The sequence below is a fragment of the Peromyscus leucopus genome, chromosome 18 (genome assembly GCF_004664715.2).
Source record: "Peromyscus leucopus breed LL Stock chromosome 18, UCI_PerLeu_2.1, whole genome shotgun sequence".
Taxonomy (NCBI): Eukaryota; Metazoa; Chordata; class Mammalia; order Rodentia; family Cricetidae; genus Peromyscus; species Peromyscus leucopus.
The window spans coordinates 39276785-39296865 of NC_051078.1; the positions used below are offsets into that span (position 1 = coordinate 39276785).

The 20081-nt window shown below is 39.8% G+C and overlaps 1 protein-coding gene across 7 annotated transcripts in view; it reads right to left on the reverse strand.

Annotated features, from left to right (window-relative positions):
- The window catches only part of Anks1b (ankyrin repeat and sterile alpha motif domain containing 1B), an 854565-nt gene that overhangs the window by 673112 nt on the left and 161372 nt on the right, over positions 1-20081 (reverse strand). For all 7 annotated transcript variants that reach the window (XM_037211910.1, XM_037211909.1, XM_037211906.1 and 4 more), the window contains exon 3: positions 10206-10371. In XM_037211910.1, the coding sequence (XP_037067805.1) occupies positions 10206-10371 (166 nt within the window). The remainder of the gene's footprint in view (positions 1-10205; positions 10372-20081) is intronic.

The following is a 20081-nucleotide window of genomic DNA, read 5'->3' on the forward strand; positions in this document are numbered from 1 at the left end:
TAACTAAGCATTGTTGGACTGCAGCCTGTAAGTCATTCCAATAAATTCCCATATATAATATATATATACATATATATACACGCATATGTTATATATACATATACATACATATATAGATGTAGATACAGATATATATATAGAGAGAGATTCATCCCATAAATTCTGTAGCTGTAGAGAACCCTGACTAATATTAGGGAAGAGTAGCTGGGTTTCCAGTAGGTTCAAGGAATACCTATTTGTGAGTGAGATGTTTTCATTGTCAATAGTTTTTGGTTTTTGCCCTTTTTTTTCCAAATGGAAAGAGAGCATATTTAGACATTGATCCACATGTTCAGTAGAAAAAGACTGTTAAAAACACAAGAGGAAGGCTGGTAAGAATCTCAGTGGTGGATGGTGTGACTGACTTGTAGGAAGGAAGGACCTGGGTTTGAACCCCAGAACATTATGCATGTATGTGTGTGTTTAAGTGGGTATATTGCAAATACTACTTTATATACAAGCACACTAGAGGGGAAAAGAACGAATGAATGAAACTGTAAAGCTGCTAAAAGGGCAGACTGGAGCACAGAGGATATGGCTAACAGGGAGAGAAAACCCACCTGTATTACCAAGAGGGATGCATAAGAGGAAAGAGTTGGGGGGAGTTCTCTCTGTGTGTATCTCTGTGTGTGCACTTCTCTCTCCATCTCTGTCTCTATACATTCTCTTTGTCTTTTCGTTTGTTAGAGACATGGTCTCCCATAGCCCAGGCTGACCTGGAAGTCTTGATCTTCCTGCCTCCATCTCAAAGGTGCTGGGATTACAGCTGTAGGGTTTCTATGTTCTTTCTAAATTAAAATATGAAATCAGCTACCGAGACAAGAAAGGAAAGCACCTGGAATCTGAAGACACCAGAGAAGCAGTGGGGGCCTGCTTGAATTTCATGGGCATGAGTTAGTGAATTAAGTAATAGCTCTCTCATTACTATACACCGTCTGACATTATAGGGAACCTTGGTCCCAGAAGGCATGCTCACCATAAAAGTCTACACCTTCATCTTAGCAAGAGTGCACTGTATTTTTAGAAGCCTTAATTCTACGATATATGTTAATCCATTTAAAGTACAGGTGAAACTCATTTGCCGTGATTTTCTTTCTGTTTACGACATTGGTTTCAAAATATAGCAAGCTTCCGTCAACGGGAGCAAAGAGAAACATCTGCCTTGTCAAAATGCCCACATGGATAAAGGAGGTGGCTAACGGACCAGGATTTCACCAGGCACGTGGGAACCTCGGTTTTCTTTCTGTCTCCCTCTGTGTTACCAAGTTGGCACGGTGTTACCAATTTACCATGTAGATATCTGGCTTAATAAATGGCTACAAAAATCACTGAGCACCGAGCAAATGCCAGATAAATAATTGCTGTCTGATAAAAATGGTTCTTATCAGAAAAAAACCAATATTTGTATGTAAAAGAATGCTTCCCGGGGCCTTAGAAAATAGTTTGTTCTTTTAAATGAGTTAAACATACCCGCAGAAATCATGTTGACATTGCTCACTTCCTTAGCAGAGATAAACGTCTGTCCTGGCCCAGTTGGGATTCTTTTAATTTCAAAAATGTGGCATTAGAAAGAAACTTCACTATCTCAAACATATATATATAATATATAATATATTTGTAACCATATAAATATATTTATTTTATATATAAATACATTTGTAACCATATAATATATATTTTATATATATTAAATATATGTTCTACATATATTATATATTAAATATTTATATATAATATAATATAAATATAAAATATATGTGTTTATGTATATATCATATACACAAATGTGTTCATATATTATAAATTTATAAATATTTAATATACTATTTGCATTATATGTGTAGTTTTATATATTTATGAGTATTTAATATCTATAAATATATATTTACATGGTTACACATATATTACAGAAACCCTCACCCTCAGTCCTGCCAATACAGCTATCAGGAAAGGTATAATGGGGTGTGGGGGATTACGTACAGGTGACACTTCCATTTCAGGCAGACCAGGGTCCAGTAAGCACATTAGCAAATTGAACAGAGGCAACCAAGACCCCCACTATCCTGGCGGGTCACTATTGAACATGCCCTTTTTAGCAGAGATCATCCATTCTCTCTCAACAGGATTAGAAACAGTCTTTGCTAGTGTTGTTATAAATTGCTCATTAATCAAAATGGATTTATTGAGCACCCATACTGCGCAAAGCCTGTACTAAGTGATTCAAAATAACAGGTTGCTTAGTTACCACAAAATGGAAAAATTCCCCTGTGAAGGATAAAATTAAATGAAAGGCAGACAATAAGACATCTTCTTTGATGGCATCTGACTATTTCATAAAGGCTTTTTACGGCCATTACAGCCATTTTCTTGTAAAGACACCTCATTCATTAATTCCTTTTGGTTGCTGTTGTTCATTCACATGGCTGAGTCACCACCATCAGAGTATACAGTCCTCTGCTTGAGAGGAAACAGATAATTTAACAGTGGCAGCACAATGGGAGTCTCAGCAATCCTTACTTTAGGAATCCACTATTATCATTCTTACTCCATGAGAAATCCATAGTCATTGAGGCGCCAGTAAAGTCTTCTTTAAAGAAAAACTCATTGTATTGGTTCAATCATAAAATCTGGTCGAACATGGATAACCTATTAATGCACTTTCTTACTAAAATTAAACTAGTAGCTATGGTAAAAAGTTTTGCTTACCTGCTTAATAAATACAGAAAGGGGACTAACATGCATACTTAACTGTTATTTTTCAGAAGAGATATATTTTATCTATGAATGGCATTGCCAGTTACAAGGAAGAAATTTCTTATCCTCTCAGCTAAGCAGGCTAGGCAGGATTTGGCCTGTGCAGAAAGATCCATACATGCTAATGCATTAAACATATGTGTTCAGTTATAAATCTTGGATTTAGATTCATGGGGTCATTTAATATAGCAAAAATGTGTTGTGCGGCTGTGGCACACGCCTTAAATCCCACCACTCAGGAGATTTAAGCACTCAGAGCCAGGCAGATCTCTTTGAGTTCGAGGCCAGCCTGGTCTACAGAGTGAGTTCCAGGACAGGCACCAAAAATACACAGAGAAACACTGTCTCATAAAACCAAAACAAACAAACAAACAAATGCAAGGCTTACACAATAAAAATTACTTTTCTTTATTTCCATTGGCTAGGGGTCTCAGAATGAGGCATCGTCAGGACAGATCCTGTGAGGTCCATGAGAAAGCTCTACTCAGATCTCTTTGCTTGGTCTGTATATTATTGTTGGTTTTCTTACCTTTGGGTTCCTTTAGTCCTTTTAGGGTACCCGCCACCAAGCTTCCAAATAAATCACATACAGAGACTTATTCTTAATTATGAATTCCTGGCTTGTTTCTTGCCAGCTTTCCTCAGATTATCCCTTCTACCTTTTGCCACTGGGCTTTTCCTGTTCTCTTACTTCTGTAAATCTTATTCTTACTCCATGGCTTGCTGTGTAGCTGGGTGGCTGGGGCCCTGGAGTCCTCCTCCTTCTCTGGGTACTTCTCTTTTCTCCCAGATTTCTCCCTCTATTTCTCCTTTCTGCCTGACAGCCTATTTCTCTCTTCTGCCTCACTATTGGCCGTTCAGTTCTTTATTAGATCATCAGGTGTTTTAGACAGGCACAGTAACACAGCTTCACAGAGTTAAACAAATGCAACATAAACAAAAGTAACACACCTCAAAATAATATTCTACAATGCTCATAGATGGCGATCTTCTGGTGTTATCTCGAATTGCTTTGCTTTTCTATGAAATCACAAGACACATTGGATGTCCCAGAGGCATGCCCAATCTTTTAACCCTGTGATAGCACATTGTTCTCATCTACAAAATTGATGCTAGGAAAACACACAACCCAGTTACTCCTCTGCCAAAAGCCAAGCAGCACAGCTCCTAATGTTTTGTGTAAATTTACAATTTTGTCCTGTTTACACTCATGTTCATGTCTTCTACCGCATGGGGCCATAGGTTGGACATGCCTGGTGAGGCCTACTTCATTACTTTATTACTTCTATGAAGATGGCATCTCTATACTCTGCAAACAAAATCACACCTAAGGTACTAGGGATTAGGGTGTGAACTTTTAAAGCCCCTTCTGTGTGGAGGATGAGCAAGTCAATCTCTGGATGTTCCTTTAAAGATCTAACCATCCTTTCCATGACTCTCTTGCCTCTTCCTCCTCCTCCCTCCCACAGGGAGAGCCTCCAGTGCAGTGCACTAACCCCATTTTGTTTAAACTTACACCATGGTATCCAACAGAATCAACCCAAGCCACAGCACACACTCCTGGAGATACGGTTCTCTAACGCCCTGGCTACTTATTTCCAAAAGGTCAGAGTCTCTGAAGAGAGAAGGAATGATCTTTACGCCCACACACCTCTTAGCATCTTCCCCCCTGCTCCCTCTTCATCAGCATTACCTTTGGCTGGCCACGGTCATTTCCTGCTGAGATTTCTATCTCTTTAAATTGCCCTTCCATCGCTGAAACAAACACCATAACCGAGAGCAACTTGGGGAGTAAGGGCAGTTTGTTTTACCATACACTTCCAGGTCATAATCCATCACTGAGGGAAGTCAGGGCAGGAAGTCAAGGGAGGATCCAGTGATGAATGATGCTTGCTGGCTTACTCTCTGGTTCCTGTTTAACTACCCTTATTATACAGCCTAGGTGGTCCTAGGCTTAGGACTTGGGCCTAATGATGCTTCGGGCTGGGCCCACCTGCATCAACTAATAATCAAGATAATCCCCCATGCACATGTTTGCAGGCCAATCTGCGCTAGGCAATTCTTCAGTGGAAGGTTCTCCTCTCAGATGACTAAGTTGTGTTGAGTTGCCATTCAAGGTCTATCCAGGATACACATTGATGAGCTAAATATTTTTCCTGCTTCCAACCTCACTCTGGACAATCCAAACCCATTCTGTTTCATAATGGCCATTCTAAAACAAATACCTAATGTTGGCATGGTCTCCTTTCTTTCTTATTATCCATTCTACCTCAGAAGCATTCTATGCTCTAAGAGGTTAGTCCATGAGTGAATTTTGTTCAGCCATGCCCATGGATTTCTACATATTGTCCCTTGGCTACAATGCCATACACCTCCTCTCATACGTCCATCTAACCCTTCCTTAGTTGAGGCCGAGATCAGGCAACATTTGTTGGGAGAAAATTATCACTCACTCTCCTCCAACAACCCAGGAATATGTGGCTTTGCTTCTTGCACTTACTAACCTTCAAGTTTTCTAATTTTTAGGACTTGCACCTCAACTCTGTTTCTTTGGCACCACTAACACAATGCCTGGAACTGGAACACCAGAGGTACTCTGCGCATGTTCACTGGATGGGTGAGTGGGTAGTCTCCTCCCCAGTCAGTCAGTTTGGTCTCCATACCTGCAAGTCCTCTCTTTGCTGCCAGAGAAGGAACACAGCAAGAACTCCAAGAGAGGTCAGCAGCTCCCCCAAGTTCATCAGCTCACTAAGCTGGTCACAGAGGAAAGGCACAAAGCTAAATGTACATCATAAAGTGCTCACAGCAGGGAGAGACTTGGGAACAAGATGATCCATGAAACCTAGAGATACAGGTTAGCTGAATGAATAGAATGTGGCGGCGGTAGAGTGAGGGATGTAAACTGTTTCCTACTCTAGCCAATAAAAACACAGCTATGCTGATGCTGTCTCACCAGCCATATATGGTGTTTATAGAGAGCAATTCTTTGGGAGTCCCTGATAGGAATCTGTATTCATTTTTATTGCTATGATTTTTTAAAAAAGCACATAATTTCCATTTTAATTCTAGACCCCTCACTGGTAGAATTCATAAACACAGCCCAAAGTGCAGAGCATGAATCTTATTAATTCAGCTGACTCAATTGGTCAAGCTGTTTCTATGCTAAGCCCAAGTATCAAAGACAATAGGGGGAATCATAGATCCGTGCAAATTAAATCTAGCTCCATTTAGAAGAAAAAAGAACAAAACAACAGCAACTCAGACAGTTGGAGGAATCTGTTTTCCAAAAGCAGCTGGATGAATGACTTCTGCTGTTACTCAGTTAGCACTCCTTTGTTAAGGGTCAGAGAAAGAAAACTCCCTCCACTTAAATGCTGGCAGGCTCTTGACCACAGGAGAAGTGATGCCTTGCCAGTCAAAGCTAAGCCATAAAAGGGAGTGCAGCTTCTGCTGAATTTCCTTGGGGTTTATTCTTGGAAACATATTAATATATACCATGAGCAATCCAAGTAGATCACGGTAGATATGGAAGATAGGATTTTAGTTCTTTTTATTTATTTGAAATTATCCCTGACTGATGTGAAGCTCACAATGTTGCCAAAGATGGCCACACATTCACAGTAACCCCCCTGCCCCTAAACATTAGGATTTTAAGTTTGAGCCAGCACACCTGATGTGAGGGAGCTGGCCCATCTTGGAGTCAGTGTAAGAGACAACCAGACACCAAGTTCTCAGCACAAAGATTAATTACTCTGGAAGGGCAAGCAGGCATGGAACGGGGAGGGGGTGCTTTGGGAATGTAATCTAACAGTTTTCAGCAAGTGAGGGAGGGGGGTAAAAGGCAAAACCTGTTGGCACCATGTTGGCCCAGCTCTAGTCTGTTAGAGCCCTTCACCTGGCCTTAGAATGGAACCTGTACACAGATTCTGCTACAGTTGTTTAGTCAAGATGCCCTAGCTAATGACTGGGAACAGCAAGCAAGAAACTCCTGCAGAGCCATCCCAGAACTGCAGATTTATAAGGAAAATCAATGAGTGTATGTTGTGTTTTAACTAGGTTGGTGCAGTACGTGGTATTCAATAACCAGAAGAGACTTGGACAGTTGAAAACACAGTATTCTACAACTTGTGGCTTTGACACTGTGACTTCTCAGTAGGCAGAAGCTGGGAAAACTTAAAACAAGGAACTATGAAAGCCTAAAAGTTCAAGGGGAGAAGCTGAGGGACCTAAGGAGATATTCAAAGACAGAACCTATGACTGGAAGCTGGGAAGATGGTCCTGATTTCTCTGATGTCTTTTCCTGAAGTATGGTTACTTACCAGGGGCAAAAATACAAGAGTCACTCACTCAGCAGACACACAAAGAACAGCAAAAGCACACAGTGAAATGTCAGCTTTCCACAAGCCAGGTTGAGCACTCTCACCAGAAGCCTGGTCACACTGACATCCCAGATTTGCAGAGTGCAAAAGGTAATAAAGTAGAAGCACTGGACTTTCCACTGGTGGTGGAGAGACCTTCAGAATCCAGCCCGTACGTCACGAGGAAAAACATGGCATCTACAGCAGAGGGTAAATGATGCCCACACCAAAGCTAACCTCCCAGTTTATATACACTTGTCAGGTATCCAACTAGGCTCCATCTTCAAAGCAGCCTTGGCATTAGTGGTTCTCCATGGGCTGGAGATGGAGCATAGATCCACAGCACTTAGCATGCACAGTGCCCTGGGTTCAATTCCTACCACAGGAAAAAGGAAAGAAAGAAAAAGGCGGTTCTCCAAGTTCCCTAAGTGAGCAGTCTTGGTTGACACAAGGCGGTCGAAAGGTGATCCTTGAAAAAATGAACCCAGTTAGGCTCACAGATTCAGGAGCAAAATCAATTACTGTTATCAGTTCAAGCTTAGTAGCTTTTAAATAGCAATAGACACACAACACAGGCATTCTCTCTTCATAAATTGTACCTTATGCTTCCCGCATGCTTTCATATTGCTTCCAAAGGACTCTATGAAATATTATATCTTCATATACTATACAATCTAACAAATTTTACCATTCACTTATCAACCTCCTCACATGTACCAGGGCAGGGTTATTTGGGACATCCTTTTCTCAAAATATATTACTTTCAGAACTCTAGAACTTTGATCAGACACGTAAGAAATTCTTGGAACGTATACCCCATGCCGTACATGCTTCTGTTCTGTCCTTTTTCTTTCTATACAGTGTTCTGAGATTTTTCTTCTTATCCTATTTCCCATTCACTAAAACTTTCTTCAGGTGAATTTAATGTCTTATAACAACATCCATCCATCATATGTTGTGTGTACTGTCTTTTTCCAGTTCGAGAAGTTTACTTTTTCATATCTAATATACTGTGGTGGGGTTTTTTTCCCCCAAAGCTTCTCTTGGCCTGAAATTACTTCAGCATTACCTCTCCTTTATCTTTGTGTAGTCATTCTATACTCTCCATCTGACAGTTACCATATGGGAAGTATCTCAGGTGTATATATTTTCCCTTAGTTCTGCTGGTTCTTGTTGGAGGTATTCTGCTCTCCTTCCTAAGGGTCATAGTTGTTTCTGACTGGGTCCCTGAGGGTATTGCTTTAACCTAAATTCAGTTTTCCGAAGTTCTGTGTGAGATGAATTTGGGGTGCTAATCTGTATGGGGCGAGCTTACAGTATGAATTCCTCAGGAATCTTCCCCCTTGTTTTGCTCACAACAAATCAAGACTTTGAAGTCTTTGGGATGGAGGGTGTGAGGCAGCATTATTTGTATTACTACAAAGGTGCAGTCCTTGGAATCTGAGTCTATGGAGGACAACGTTCACAGTAGAATCCTCACACTTGGCAGTCATGGGGATCTTTCTTTATCTGAATTCCTTTCTCCAAGCACCACTGCACAACAGTAGCTTCAGCTTATTGGAAAGTTCTGGTCCTCACCACCTCTCTATATGCTATGAGCACTGGTTTTAGTCTCTATGATGGTACGGGAATCACTCATTAGTCCATCTTCATGCACAGCCTGTTCTCATCTGGTCTACTGCTAGCCTTATATCTTTTCCGATTGTCAGTGTCACATGAGGACTATCTGACATTTCTTAACACGTCTGCTCTCTGTTCACAATTCCTACTTCACCTCAACCCCCGACATAATGCAACACTATAGCACACAATGAGGAACACAGGTTACATCATTCAAGCTCAAACCCCAGCTCCATCCCCATTAACACACTCCTGTGATGCTACCTAATGTGTCAGGGCCTCCACTTCCTCGTCTTTAACGTGATGGACAATGTTCATATCTCACAGCATCCTAAGAGCTATGTGAGGTAACACACATAAAGCACTTAGAACACATAGTAAGTACTTCATACTTTTTAACTACTTTTATTACCATATTTTCACCTTATCCCAAAAATATCTTCCTTCTGCTTGGTTATCGTTCACACAGCACCCCTACCTCATCACTGTTCATAGTCTATTTGTTCATCTCTGTGAACTTTTCTAGCCTATTATCTATAATGGATTTTCTGGGTTCTACCTCAAACCCTCTCTAACTCCTCCTTTCACTACCCCCAACACACACCAAGTGCTGGGGTCTGAACCAAGAGCCTTGGGTGTACTAGACAAGCACTTGACCACTGAACTAGCCCTAGTCCAATTTGCCATCTTAGGCAGAAATAAACCCATTTGGAAATGTAATAGCATTTCTCCATATTAATAACATCACTCAGCCAGGCAGTGGTGGCGCACGCCTTTAATCCCAGCACTCGGGAGGCAGAGGCAGGCGGATCTCTGTGAGTTCGAGGCCAGCCTGGGCCACAGAGTGAGTTCCAGAAAAGGCGCAAAGCTACACAGAGAAACCCTGTCTTGAAAATAATAATAATAATAACTGAACTCAAAAAATAATAATAATGTAACCTAGACTATCGCATTGCCAGCATCTACCCATTCACTCTGTTCTTGCTCTGGGTGTTTCATCTTCAATAACCCTAGCCACCAGAACACACTTCCAACCTTTTAACTAGAGCAAGTTATACAAACATGAGGTAAATTTACTAACTAAATGCAATTTGACAAGTTAGAAACAAGTAGGATGCCAAAAGGTCTCTATAGAGACTCCTGCTACCACGGACCCAAAGCATTACATTCCACCAAGGTTCCTAATGATGAAAAGGCATCTAAGTGGCTTCATCAAGGCAGGGCCATCTCCATGAAGAGCCCTTAATCTTTAGGAGATTTCACGTCAAAACCCACGGCTTACCTGTGCTCACTTGAAATGCAAAACTGGTCACTGGGACTATCCTGGGGCACATTCATGTTGATAACATAGTATAAAATAATAATATTAATGGTGTATCTTCACTTATGTGAGTATGTGAATGGAATCGGCCAATTGTGAGTAGGAAATATTACCAGTTCTCGGAGAAGGTGCCCTTGCGATTTCTAGGGAGCACGGTTTCTTTGTAACAGCTGTGTCCATGAGATCACAAAGAAAGTTCTCATTTTCTGAAGGAAATGTGTCCAGAGAGGCAGATGGTACGATTTCCATGGTGTAATTCCTCTTCTTTGGATAAGACTCCTGAAAAGGAGAGGTAATAAAAAGCTTTTTTAATAAAAATACAGCCTTGTCTGATTTATAAAAATCAGAAAAGGGAGTTGGGTCCATCAGTTGTTATCAAATTGGCTAAGAACTGATGCTCTGCCTATTGAAAAGGTCCTATAACCATGTGTTATCACTGATAGTGTTTAAAGAGTTCCTACCATTTGGTTAACCTGGGTTTCCATTAGTCACTAACAGTCTTGATTTTCCTCTGTTACATTTATCTACTTCCTAGCCACAGAGTAAACAGCTTTAATCAACAACCATTTCCCAGACCCTCCTCTTTGCCTGCTACCTAGAGAGAGCCATGTAAGTCACCTTATGCCAATTAAACATAAGCAGAATTCTCTGGAAGGCTTCTGAAGGGATGGTTTTCCCCGGAGAAGATTGTGAGGAGGCTACTACCCCTAGGATCTTCTCTGGGGGAGAGGAAGACTGTATTTTTCACTATAATTCAAACTCAAGAACAAAATGATAAAAACCCAGAAGTTGCAACATTCAGCTGAAAGTGCTTGGTACCCTTGTGACATCATTGGGTTGCTTAAATAGACCTAGAACCAATTTCTTCAGGCTTTGTACATACATATTAGCATCCTTATAGTTTAAGTCATTGCTATTTGAGTTTCCTCTCAGAATTATAAGTATCCCATCCAACATATTAATATTTTTCATTGTAAATACTGTTGACTATATAATGAATGCACTATGGCTAACACTTATTAAGGTTAGGATATAATTTAGATCCAGATTTTATGTTACTATGTCTTCAATATATTCTAAATTCCACAGTTCAATTAATTGTATAATATCTTAATTTCTTATGAATAATGAATTAACAGGTTACCAATAATTATTGGAGCTTCTCTGTGTGTGTAGTGTGTGCGTGTGTCGGGGGCGGTGTGGGGGGGGAGACTATATTAAGCAATAGCATTAGTTTGTTTTTTTATTTTTTTTCCCTTAATTGGCAAGACATAGTTCTTGCTCTCAGGAAGTTCATAGTCTACTTGAGAAGGCAAATTATCTGCACAATGAATTTCAGAATGAACCTCATTTTATTTCTTCTATTTGTTACCTTATAAAGTACACTTCACAGCTGAGAAACAAATAACAAGAAAATAAACTCATTTTCAGAAAATCTTCCAAGATATATTCCAGGGTTGATACAGATTTAGTGTGAGCTCCTACTTTCTCTATAATGATATTTACAGTAAGTGGAATTCAAGGTCAGGGTAATTGCTTTCAGACCACACCAGACCCTCACACATCAAAGAGTCAATTATGTTCACTCTGCTCTATTGAGAGCAGGAAATTGGGAGTAATTTATTTTTAACAACAAAGGGTGACAAAGTAGAAAGGATCCAGAGGAAGCAATCAAGAGGGTATTTGCTTTAAAACCCATGTCAGAGAAAAAAATGATGAAAGGAGCCACAGTGTTCTATCCAGAGAAGCCGCACAGCTACACAATGCTTTTCTCAACCTAGCTGAAAGGCTCTCTCTGTCACTGCAATCTCACAAAGTGGAGGGAAAGGCAAAGCTCTTAAAAGCTCTTAAAAAGCAAAAAACAGAAAGAAAAAAAAAAAGACTAATGTTTATAAGACAAGAAGAGGAAATTTGGGTCAATAACCAAAATAACTTTTATGAATTAAAAGTATTATTTTTCTTATAAAATAAACACACATTGGTCAAATAAGCTAACAAATGGGACTACACAGCAACAGAATAGACTCTCCATTACTGGCAATCCCCAGCTCATTCTCTGTGGATAAGACTATGGATGAAGCCTATGTCGCGGGTATACCAGATGACTCTGCTCTGTGCACCGTGTCTTCTGCAGCACTCTGTATCCAGAATCTGCTGCAGGTCCTGCCACACAGCAGGAGAGGAGAGAGCCCTGTGCATCAGCTGGACAGTCTTGTGTTCTTTAAGCAGATGTAACGACTGTCATCCAAATGATTTCACCTTTTTGTCAGTTTGTTATTGATTACTTCATTCCCTTTCAAAAAAGATTCTCCAATCTTGTCCCAGTTGAAATGGCAAATATCAACAAAACAAGTGACAATAAGTGCTGGAGCAAGTATGGTGAAATAATAATAATAATAATAATAATAATAATAATAATAGAATTCTCAGCCTTGAAAATGAAATAAATAAAGTCTCCAGCTAAAACCCTACACTAAATGTATCAGAACAATTCATGGACTTGGGAAAGTTGCAATGTCACTATTTATAAAGAATTATTAGGATTTGTAAATCCTTAAAAATGACTTGGAAGATTAATTACTAAGGATGAACTAATTTACTTTCTCCATGTGTTAATACACAGACTGATTCCAAACCTTGATTTCTGTGAATAGGGCTACAATAAACATGGGAGAGCATCATAACATCTCAACACACTGATTCTGCATCCTTTGGGTAGATATTCAGTAGTGGAATAGACCATTCTCAACATTATTTAATTTTTTGAGAAACTCTATACCACTTTCCATAACGGCTGCATCAACTTATATTCCATCCAGTGGTGTGCATGGGTTTCATTTTCTCCATATTCTCCCAAAACTAATAGATTTTTATCTTTTTCATATTAGCCATTCTAAGGGCTATGAGATCTCACTGTAACTTCGATGTGCATTTCCTGGCAGGGGCATTATTTATACCTATTGGTCATCCTACATATATTCTTTAAGGACTGGCTATCCAGGTCCTTTGTCCATTTGAAAGAGTTAATTGTTTCCAACTGTGGAGTTGAGTGCCCGGTGTGCTGATACAGACCCTGTATATGATGTACGGTTTACGAATACTTTATCCTACTCCATCCGTTGCCATTTCACTGTGCTCTTCCCGTTGCTGTGTGAAAGCCACTTAGCCAATGAGATTCACTTGTCTACTCTGTTTTTGTTAATTATTTGGTACTTAGATAAAAAGGTATTTTCGTATTTTCCCAGACCAATATGGTGGAGATTTTATCAGTTGTCTTCTAGTAGATTTACAGTTTCAGGTTTTGTGTTTTAAGTCCATTTCAAGTTCACTTTTGCAGCCAGTGTGAGATAAAAATCTAAGGTAATTCTTCGTGAGGCATCAGGTTTTCCACAACAATTTATTGTAGAGACTGCCTAATTTTCTGTTTTGAGTATCTCTGTATCTATAATTATTTTAACCTTCAAGAATTTTGCATCAGTAAATCATGGTGTAGCCCAGGCTGACCTCCAACTTTTCAAAATCCTGCCTCAGCCTCTCAAGTGCTGAGATAATGGGCATAAATCATATATAAATATAAATTATGTATAAATTTTATAACCTGTTATTTACTTCCAACAATGTCTTATGAACTATATTCAATAGTAAATATACTTTGTCCTTGATTTATGATGTTTGACATGAGTTTATGACTCTATGATATACAAGAGCAACATGCATGCATAGGAACTATACTCCAAATTTAGTTTCATCTTATCTTAGGCTAGTGATATGTAGTAGAACACTTCCTTCTGATGTTCCTCAGTGACAGCAAATCACAGATCTCAATGAACCACATGGTCAAAAGAGTAAATAAGTTTTATACTACAATATATTTTACTGCTAAGCTGGGATGCCTATAAGAAAGTAAATGCACCTTTGGCTTAGAATATTGTTAACTTTCGCTGGGTTTACCAAGATATGACCAACATATGCATATGTTGAATGCATCTGTATATGTTCAAATGATAAATTAAACATTACCTTCCAGTATACGTAACTTAGCCAGTTCTACCATATTGAAATTTAATGTTTTGCTCTTTAAAAAAATTCTTATTTATACAATTTGTTTATATGCTCCACTTTTCTGAAATAGAATTCCCACAACAAACGGTATCTACCATATGCATACGTAAAGTCAAATCTGTTTCTGAATTTTCTAATTCGCTCCATATGTCAGTCTGTTCTAGTACTGGCATCATACAGTTTTGATTACCAGAACCTTAAAATTAATTTTACTACCTGGTAGGGTAAGTCTCTCTTCACATTCATCTGTGTCAAACCATTCACTGTCATCCTCATGTTTATTTTAATGCATTAACATTTCCTAAGTTCTTAGATAGTTCCCTATGCTTTCTCCACTACCAATAAATGACACTTCCATACAGCAGGTCACCTAGAGGAGCTAGCCTTTGTTTCTTATGTTTCCTCGGTGTGATTCCCAGTCAGTCAAGTGCTAAATCTATCTCTCATTGAGTGCTACCTCAAACATATTCATTTCTGTCTACTCCACTTTGTGCAGATAACCAGTGTATCTCATTTGAACTGCAAGAGCAGCTTCCAAACTAGCCTCTTGCCTCCAAGGCTGCTTTTTTCATAGTTATTTTACTCCCAAATACTCATATGAGGCAGTTAAGGGTTAGACATGTTCCAATTACTGATTATATTTCTATGAGAGAATAGCAAATGCTATGATGGCTTTAGTACATGCTGATACTAAGCAAGATCTTATAAAACATCTCAGAATTCTTCTCACTGGGTGAATTCATTGAAGAAATTGTGATCCCTATAGTAATCACATTCATATAACAAGAGCTAGACAAATAAACCAAGGTATGGTCTAATAAGTTGAAGCATAATCCTGTTGTTATGATAAATAGTCTTAACATTTAAAGTGTTTGTCTAGCATTTAGCAAAGTTCCATGTGGACAGCGGGACAGTGAATACATGCTGAAGAAAATGAATACATAAGAGAATTCATTATTTTGTGTTCTAGCCTGCTTCTTCCACTTACACAAGAGCCAAGGTCATCTTCTTTAAAAGGTATATGAACACTTAACAAAGTTTTGTTTAATTAAGTCTGAGACAAAGCCATTCAAGAACAATCATACATCCAGATCACTGTAGGGAGAACAGCACTGTATATTTGTGAAATCTGTTGTGTTCTGTAAAAAGAATCATATTTTATTTACCCAAATGATTCTCATTTAGTGCTCACAAAAATTGATTTAATCTTCATTCAGAAAGTAGTTTTTGGTGTGTGAGAAGATTTATCTAATAAGATCTGTACAGAGGAAGGGCCGGGCTCCAATCTAGAATTCATATATCTATATTGTGATACAAGTACCATCAGCAGATCTGTACTACCAAATACAAAACAAAGAGGAACCATACATTTGTGAGTAGAATCTGGCCCTGATGATTTTCAAGTTTTTGAAAGCCCTCTTCCTACAGTGAGAAATCTTGGCCTTCATATACAAGTTAACCGTCAATATATCATTGAGATCTAATCCCAGTAATGATCAACAGAGATGGAGAAGAAGTGAGGTGAGTGATCTTGCGGACTCCACTGTACCTCTTTTAACTAAATTGGGTTCTCAATTTGGTGAGCAATTGCCTTTTTCATATTTGGCTTCTGTCTTAATCTTAGATTCTGGATCCTAGACTTATGTCTGTGCTCACATTCCTGTAGTAGTAGCATAACCTAGAACTGTGTTCTTGGCCCTCAGCAGCAGCTCTCTTCCAAGGAATGGAGTTTCAGCCCCTGGATTCTAAAGAGATTCCCGAGCCCTGCACTGTCTCACTGAACTGAGGAAATGAACAACTGTGATGCTTTGTTTTATTTAGCCTGCTTCATCCTACTTTCCCTAGTCAATTGTGAAATGTATGGACCAAACCATGATTCTGTGATTCTTCTAGATGACCAGCAATGTGCATGAGGAGCACTGATTAAATTAATAGGAAGTTATGTACTCCCTCACCCCAAGAAAAATAAATGCTAGCAACAAAACCTTTGCAGACTATGCTTTCATATGCTGTTTATATTGTGTTTCTGTAAAAGCTAAAAACTGCTGAGTAAGTCAAAGATAGCAAGTAATTAAATATAAGATCTTTTAGTAAAGAAATGGTTAATAGTAATAAGTAAAGAAACTTTTTCATGGCATTGCCATGAAAAAAAAATGAGAGTGAAGGCTGTTGGCATTAGTCAGAATATAATAAATGAGTTAAAAATGTCAATATGACATTGGCTTGATTTAATGCAAGCGTGATATTCATACTAGAGAGAGTACCTGGCCCCTTCCCTTCTGTGCTAATTAGGAATGATTTGCCTTAGTAGTTTCATAAAGGAAAGGTTAACTGGAGTATGCTGACTACAGTAAGGAAGTTCAAGTTTTACTCCTCATAGTGGCTGGGAGAGACTTGGCCTTCTGACTTACGAGAATCCATCATAATCACGAAGAACTCAGGTGTGGGCACAGTTGTTTCACAAATATTGCAACGATGAGCTTTATGATCAGTATTGGGTGGCACTGCGGCCTTCCAGAACAGCTCTGACAGGACATCAGCACGAACTTTCCCCTTACCCCTAGTCACATGAGGAACCCAAGACGTTTAAGGAACAATGGATGGAGACTCTACCTGGGGCTTGTGGCTTGGCGCTGAGATCCACATAAGAGAAGGGGAAAAAAGCCAAATAGAATGTTTTCTTTGGGCACGGATGAGTCAAACAACCATCTGGCATTTAGTAAATGTCACATGTAGAAAATGTGAAGGAAAAAGTTATGGGGAGATATGTGCCTTGAACATCCGAAAGCCAGAAGGGAGGTTCCAATGGCTCTGCCTCTAAGGCTACGTGGGGCACAGACAGGGGATGTCAACAGGGAGAGAGGCTTCGTCTTCAGGCCAGATTTCTAACAATTCAGTTTGTTAGGATGAACTTGGCTGCTTCCTCTTCTCTATTCCTAGAGTGGTCATTCCTAGCCTGATCATCCCCAGGGAAGAGAGAATGACTGTTGAGTTAGATGAACTTTAAGAAGGTAGGCAAATGAAAAAGCACTGTGTTAATATTGTGAGAGTTATATGATTTCACTGCTCTCTGGATTCTTTGGCTGACAAAAGAGATAATAAACCTAGAACTTAGGAGTGTGGGTTTGTGGCTGCTTGGAAGTTTGAGATGATTCAGAACCCCAAATGACTCAAAGTAAATAAAAGCTTGTTGGAAGGAGCCTGATTTACTCTGACGTACCCACAATATAAAAAAAAAAAAAAATCCTCAAAAGATTTACAATGACATTCAAGAAAGGAACATCGCAATACAAATATAGAACAATAATAAAATAATTTTAAAAGAAGGGCCATTGGGTATTGGGTGTGAGAAAAGTTTGATGCTTACAGGACAGCCCTAGAAAAAGGAGCACTGGTTACTGTGGTTTGGAGAATACTGCCCCCCTCACCACCCCAAGAACCACATTCCAGTCCCTACACCACTGAATATATCATGCTGCATGGACAATGGGGCTTTGCAGATACATATATAAGTTAAGGGTCTGTAGACAAGTAACCAATATTGGATTAGCCTGTCAGAAAAATAAAATCAGAAATGTCCTTTTCCAAAACAGACTGGTTGAATCATGAACTCACAGTGGCTGTGGCTGCATATATAAGATCTGCCAGTCAAAATCCCAACAAAGTCCAAACTCCAGATGAGCATAAATTGGCAGTTGAAAGCTTCTAGGGGAAGGAAAGTCAATCAGGAATGTGGACCCAGGTAGGTTGGCCACAGAAGGCCTTATAACTACACATATACCAGCAGCACTGATTGGATTTGGGGAGGAGACAGAGACAGAGAGACACAGAGAGAGAGAGAGGAAGCTGATGAGATGACTAAGTAGTTCAGAGCATTTGCTGCTCTTCCAGAAGAGTTCAGGTTCCAGCACTGACTTCCAGCAGCTCACAACCCTCTCTAACTTCAGTTCCAGGAGACCCAAAGCCTTCTTTTGGCCTCCACAAGTACTGCGTCACATAGTGCAAAGGTTCAAGTGCACACACACACACACACACACACACACACACACACACACACACATTTAGTAAATATATAGACATATATAATATAATACATATATGTTATATGAAAAACTACATGAAGTTGGAAGTAAGATGTGGTGGTAGAAATCTGGGGAAAGTTGTAGAGGAGACACTGGGGGTGGTTTTGATTTAAAAAAAATCCACATTGTATATATGTAGGAAATTCTCAAAATCAATCTATATAAATCTTTTAAAAAAGAAAGCACCTTTTAAATAAAGAGGAAGAAAGACAATCAGTGTTATAGTAATGCAGCATGCTAGCCTTGGATCTAGAGATCAGCGACAAGGGGACTGGGGAGATGGTTGATTTGATAACGTGCCTTTTTCACAAGCATGAGGACCTAAGTGCAGATTGCCAGCACTTACCTAAAAGCTGTGGTAGCACCCCCTGGGACCCCGGAAGGCTAGCACTGGAGACTGGAGACAGGCAGATCCCCGGAGCTTATTGTCAGCCAGTCTCCGCAAGTGGATTAGATTTTAGGCTTAGTGAGAGGCCCTGTCTCAAAAGACTAAGGTAGAGAGAACAACAGAGGAAGACACCAACACCAACCTCTGGACTCCAGACCCTTCTCACCCATGTGCTCACAGACATTACATGCATCATGTGACCCACACCCATGTGCATGCATCATATGCATAAAGAAAGAATTTTAAAAAATCAGCTAGAAACCAAGGAACACAGGCAGTACACAGATGTTGAAAAGGATAAAAGACCAGACTCTCTACTAGAGACCCTGTAGTGAGAGCAGCGTGTTTTACTTATTTTGCCTGAGTGGGATTCATTTTGTATCCTCCAAACCAGGTAATAACAAAATTGCTTTTAACCTACTAAATTTGGGGAGTTTGGTACAAGAACAATATAAAATTCATAACAAATGAATCAGCTGAAGACATAAAACAAATTGTACAATGGAAAAAATGCGTTGCTATCAATATTCAAAGCCAGTGATTTTTATCTGTCCCAAAGTTACTGTGGCAGTATTTCATCAGTGTGCCTTGCACTTAACTGGAGTCTTGACACAGAATCCTAAAGTGCATTTGGAAAAATAAGTGTTCGCCAATAACCAGGTGTCAGTTTGAGAGAGAAAACAATGGAGGGGACAGAGATCAGCCTTTCATCACATATTTAAATGAACATAAATGGGCTGATACAATAACCGAAAGGCAATAGAATACAAAAGGTATTTGAAAAGAAACAGTTTCAATGTTTGCAGGGATTTATTATATTTAGAAGATGACAATTCAAGTCAGAGGTAAAATAATAAATTATTTACTACTTACTTAGTTTGAAACAGGCTAGCCATTAGAAATAAGTGAGAGGAGACCTCAGCTGCTCCCTGAGACACAGACTCAACCAGCTCTGACTGGACCAAGAGGTGAGGGACTGTTCTCCTAGCTGGTCACTGCAGCCTCTAGACCTTAGGCCCAGGGGCACAACTCATGCTCTCATACCCCCATCCATTGAAGTCCCAGTTACAGGCTGGCAGGCAAGATCCTGCAGGTGGGCCTGACTACCACTCCCCCCCCACCAGATCCTGTAAACTACAAGCCCCCCCATCCCCCAAGCCCACCCATCTCTCAGACCTCAGCTGCTTCCAAACACACAGACTCCACCATCTATCATCGGACCAAGAGGTGAGCGGCTGTTCTCCCAGGCAGTCACCCCAGCCTCTAGGCCCTAGGCCCAGGGACACAACCCATGCCCCTTTACCCCCATTCACTGCAGTCCCAATTGCAGGCCAGCAGGCAAGACTCCCATGGGCAGGTCTTACTACCACCATCTTCCCTTGAACCCCACAATCTACAAGTCCTACTCTGTCCTCCGAACCCACCTATCCCCCTGAGATCAAAGCAGCTCCCTGAGA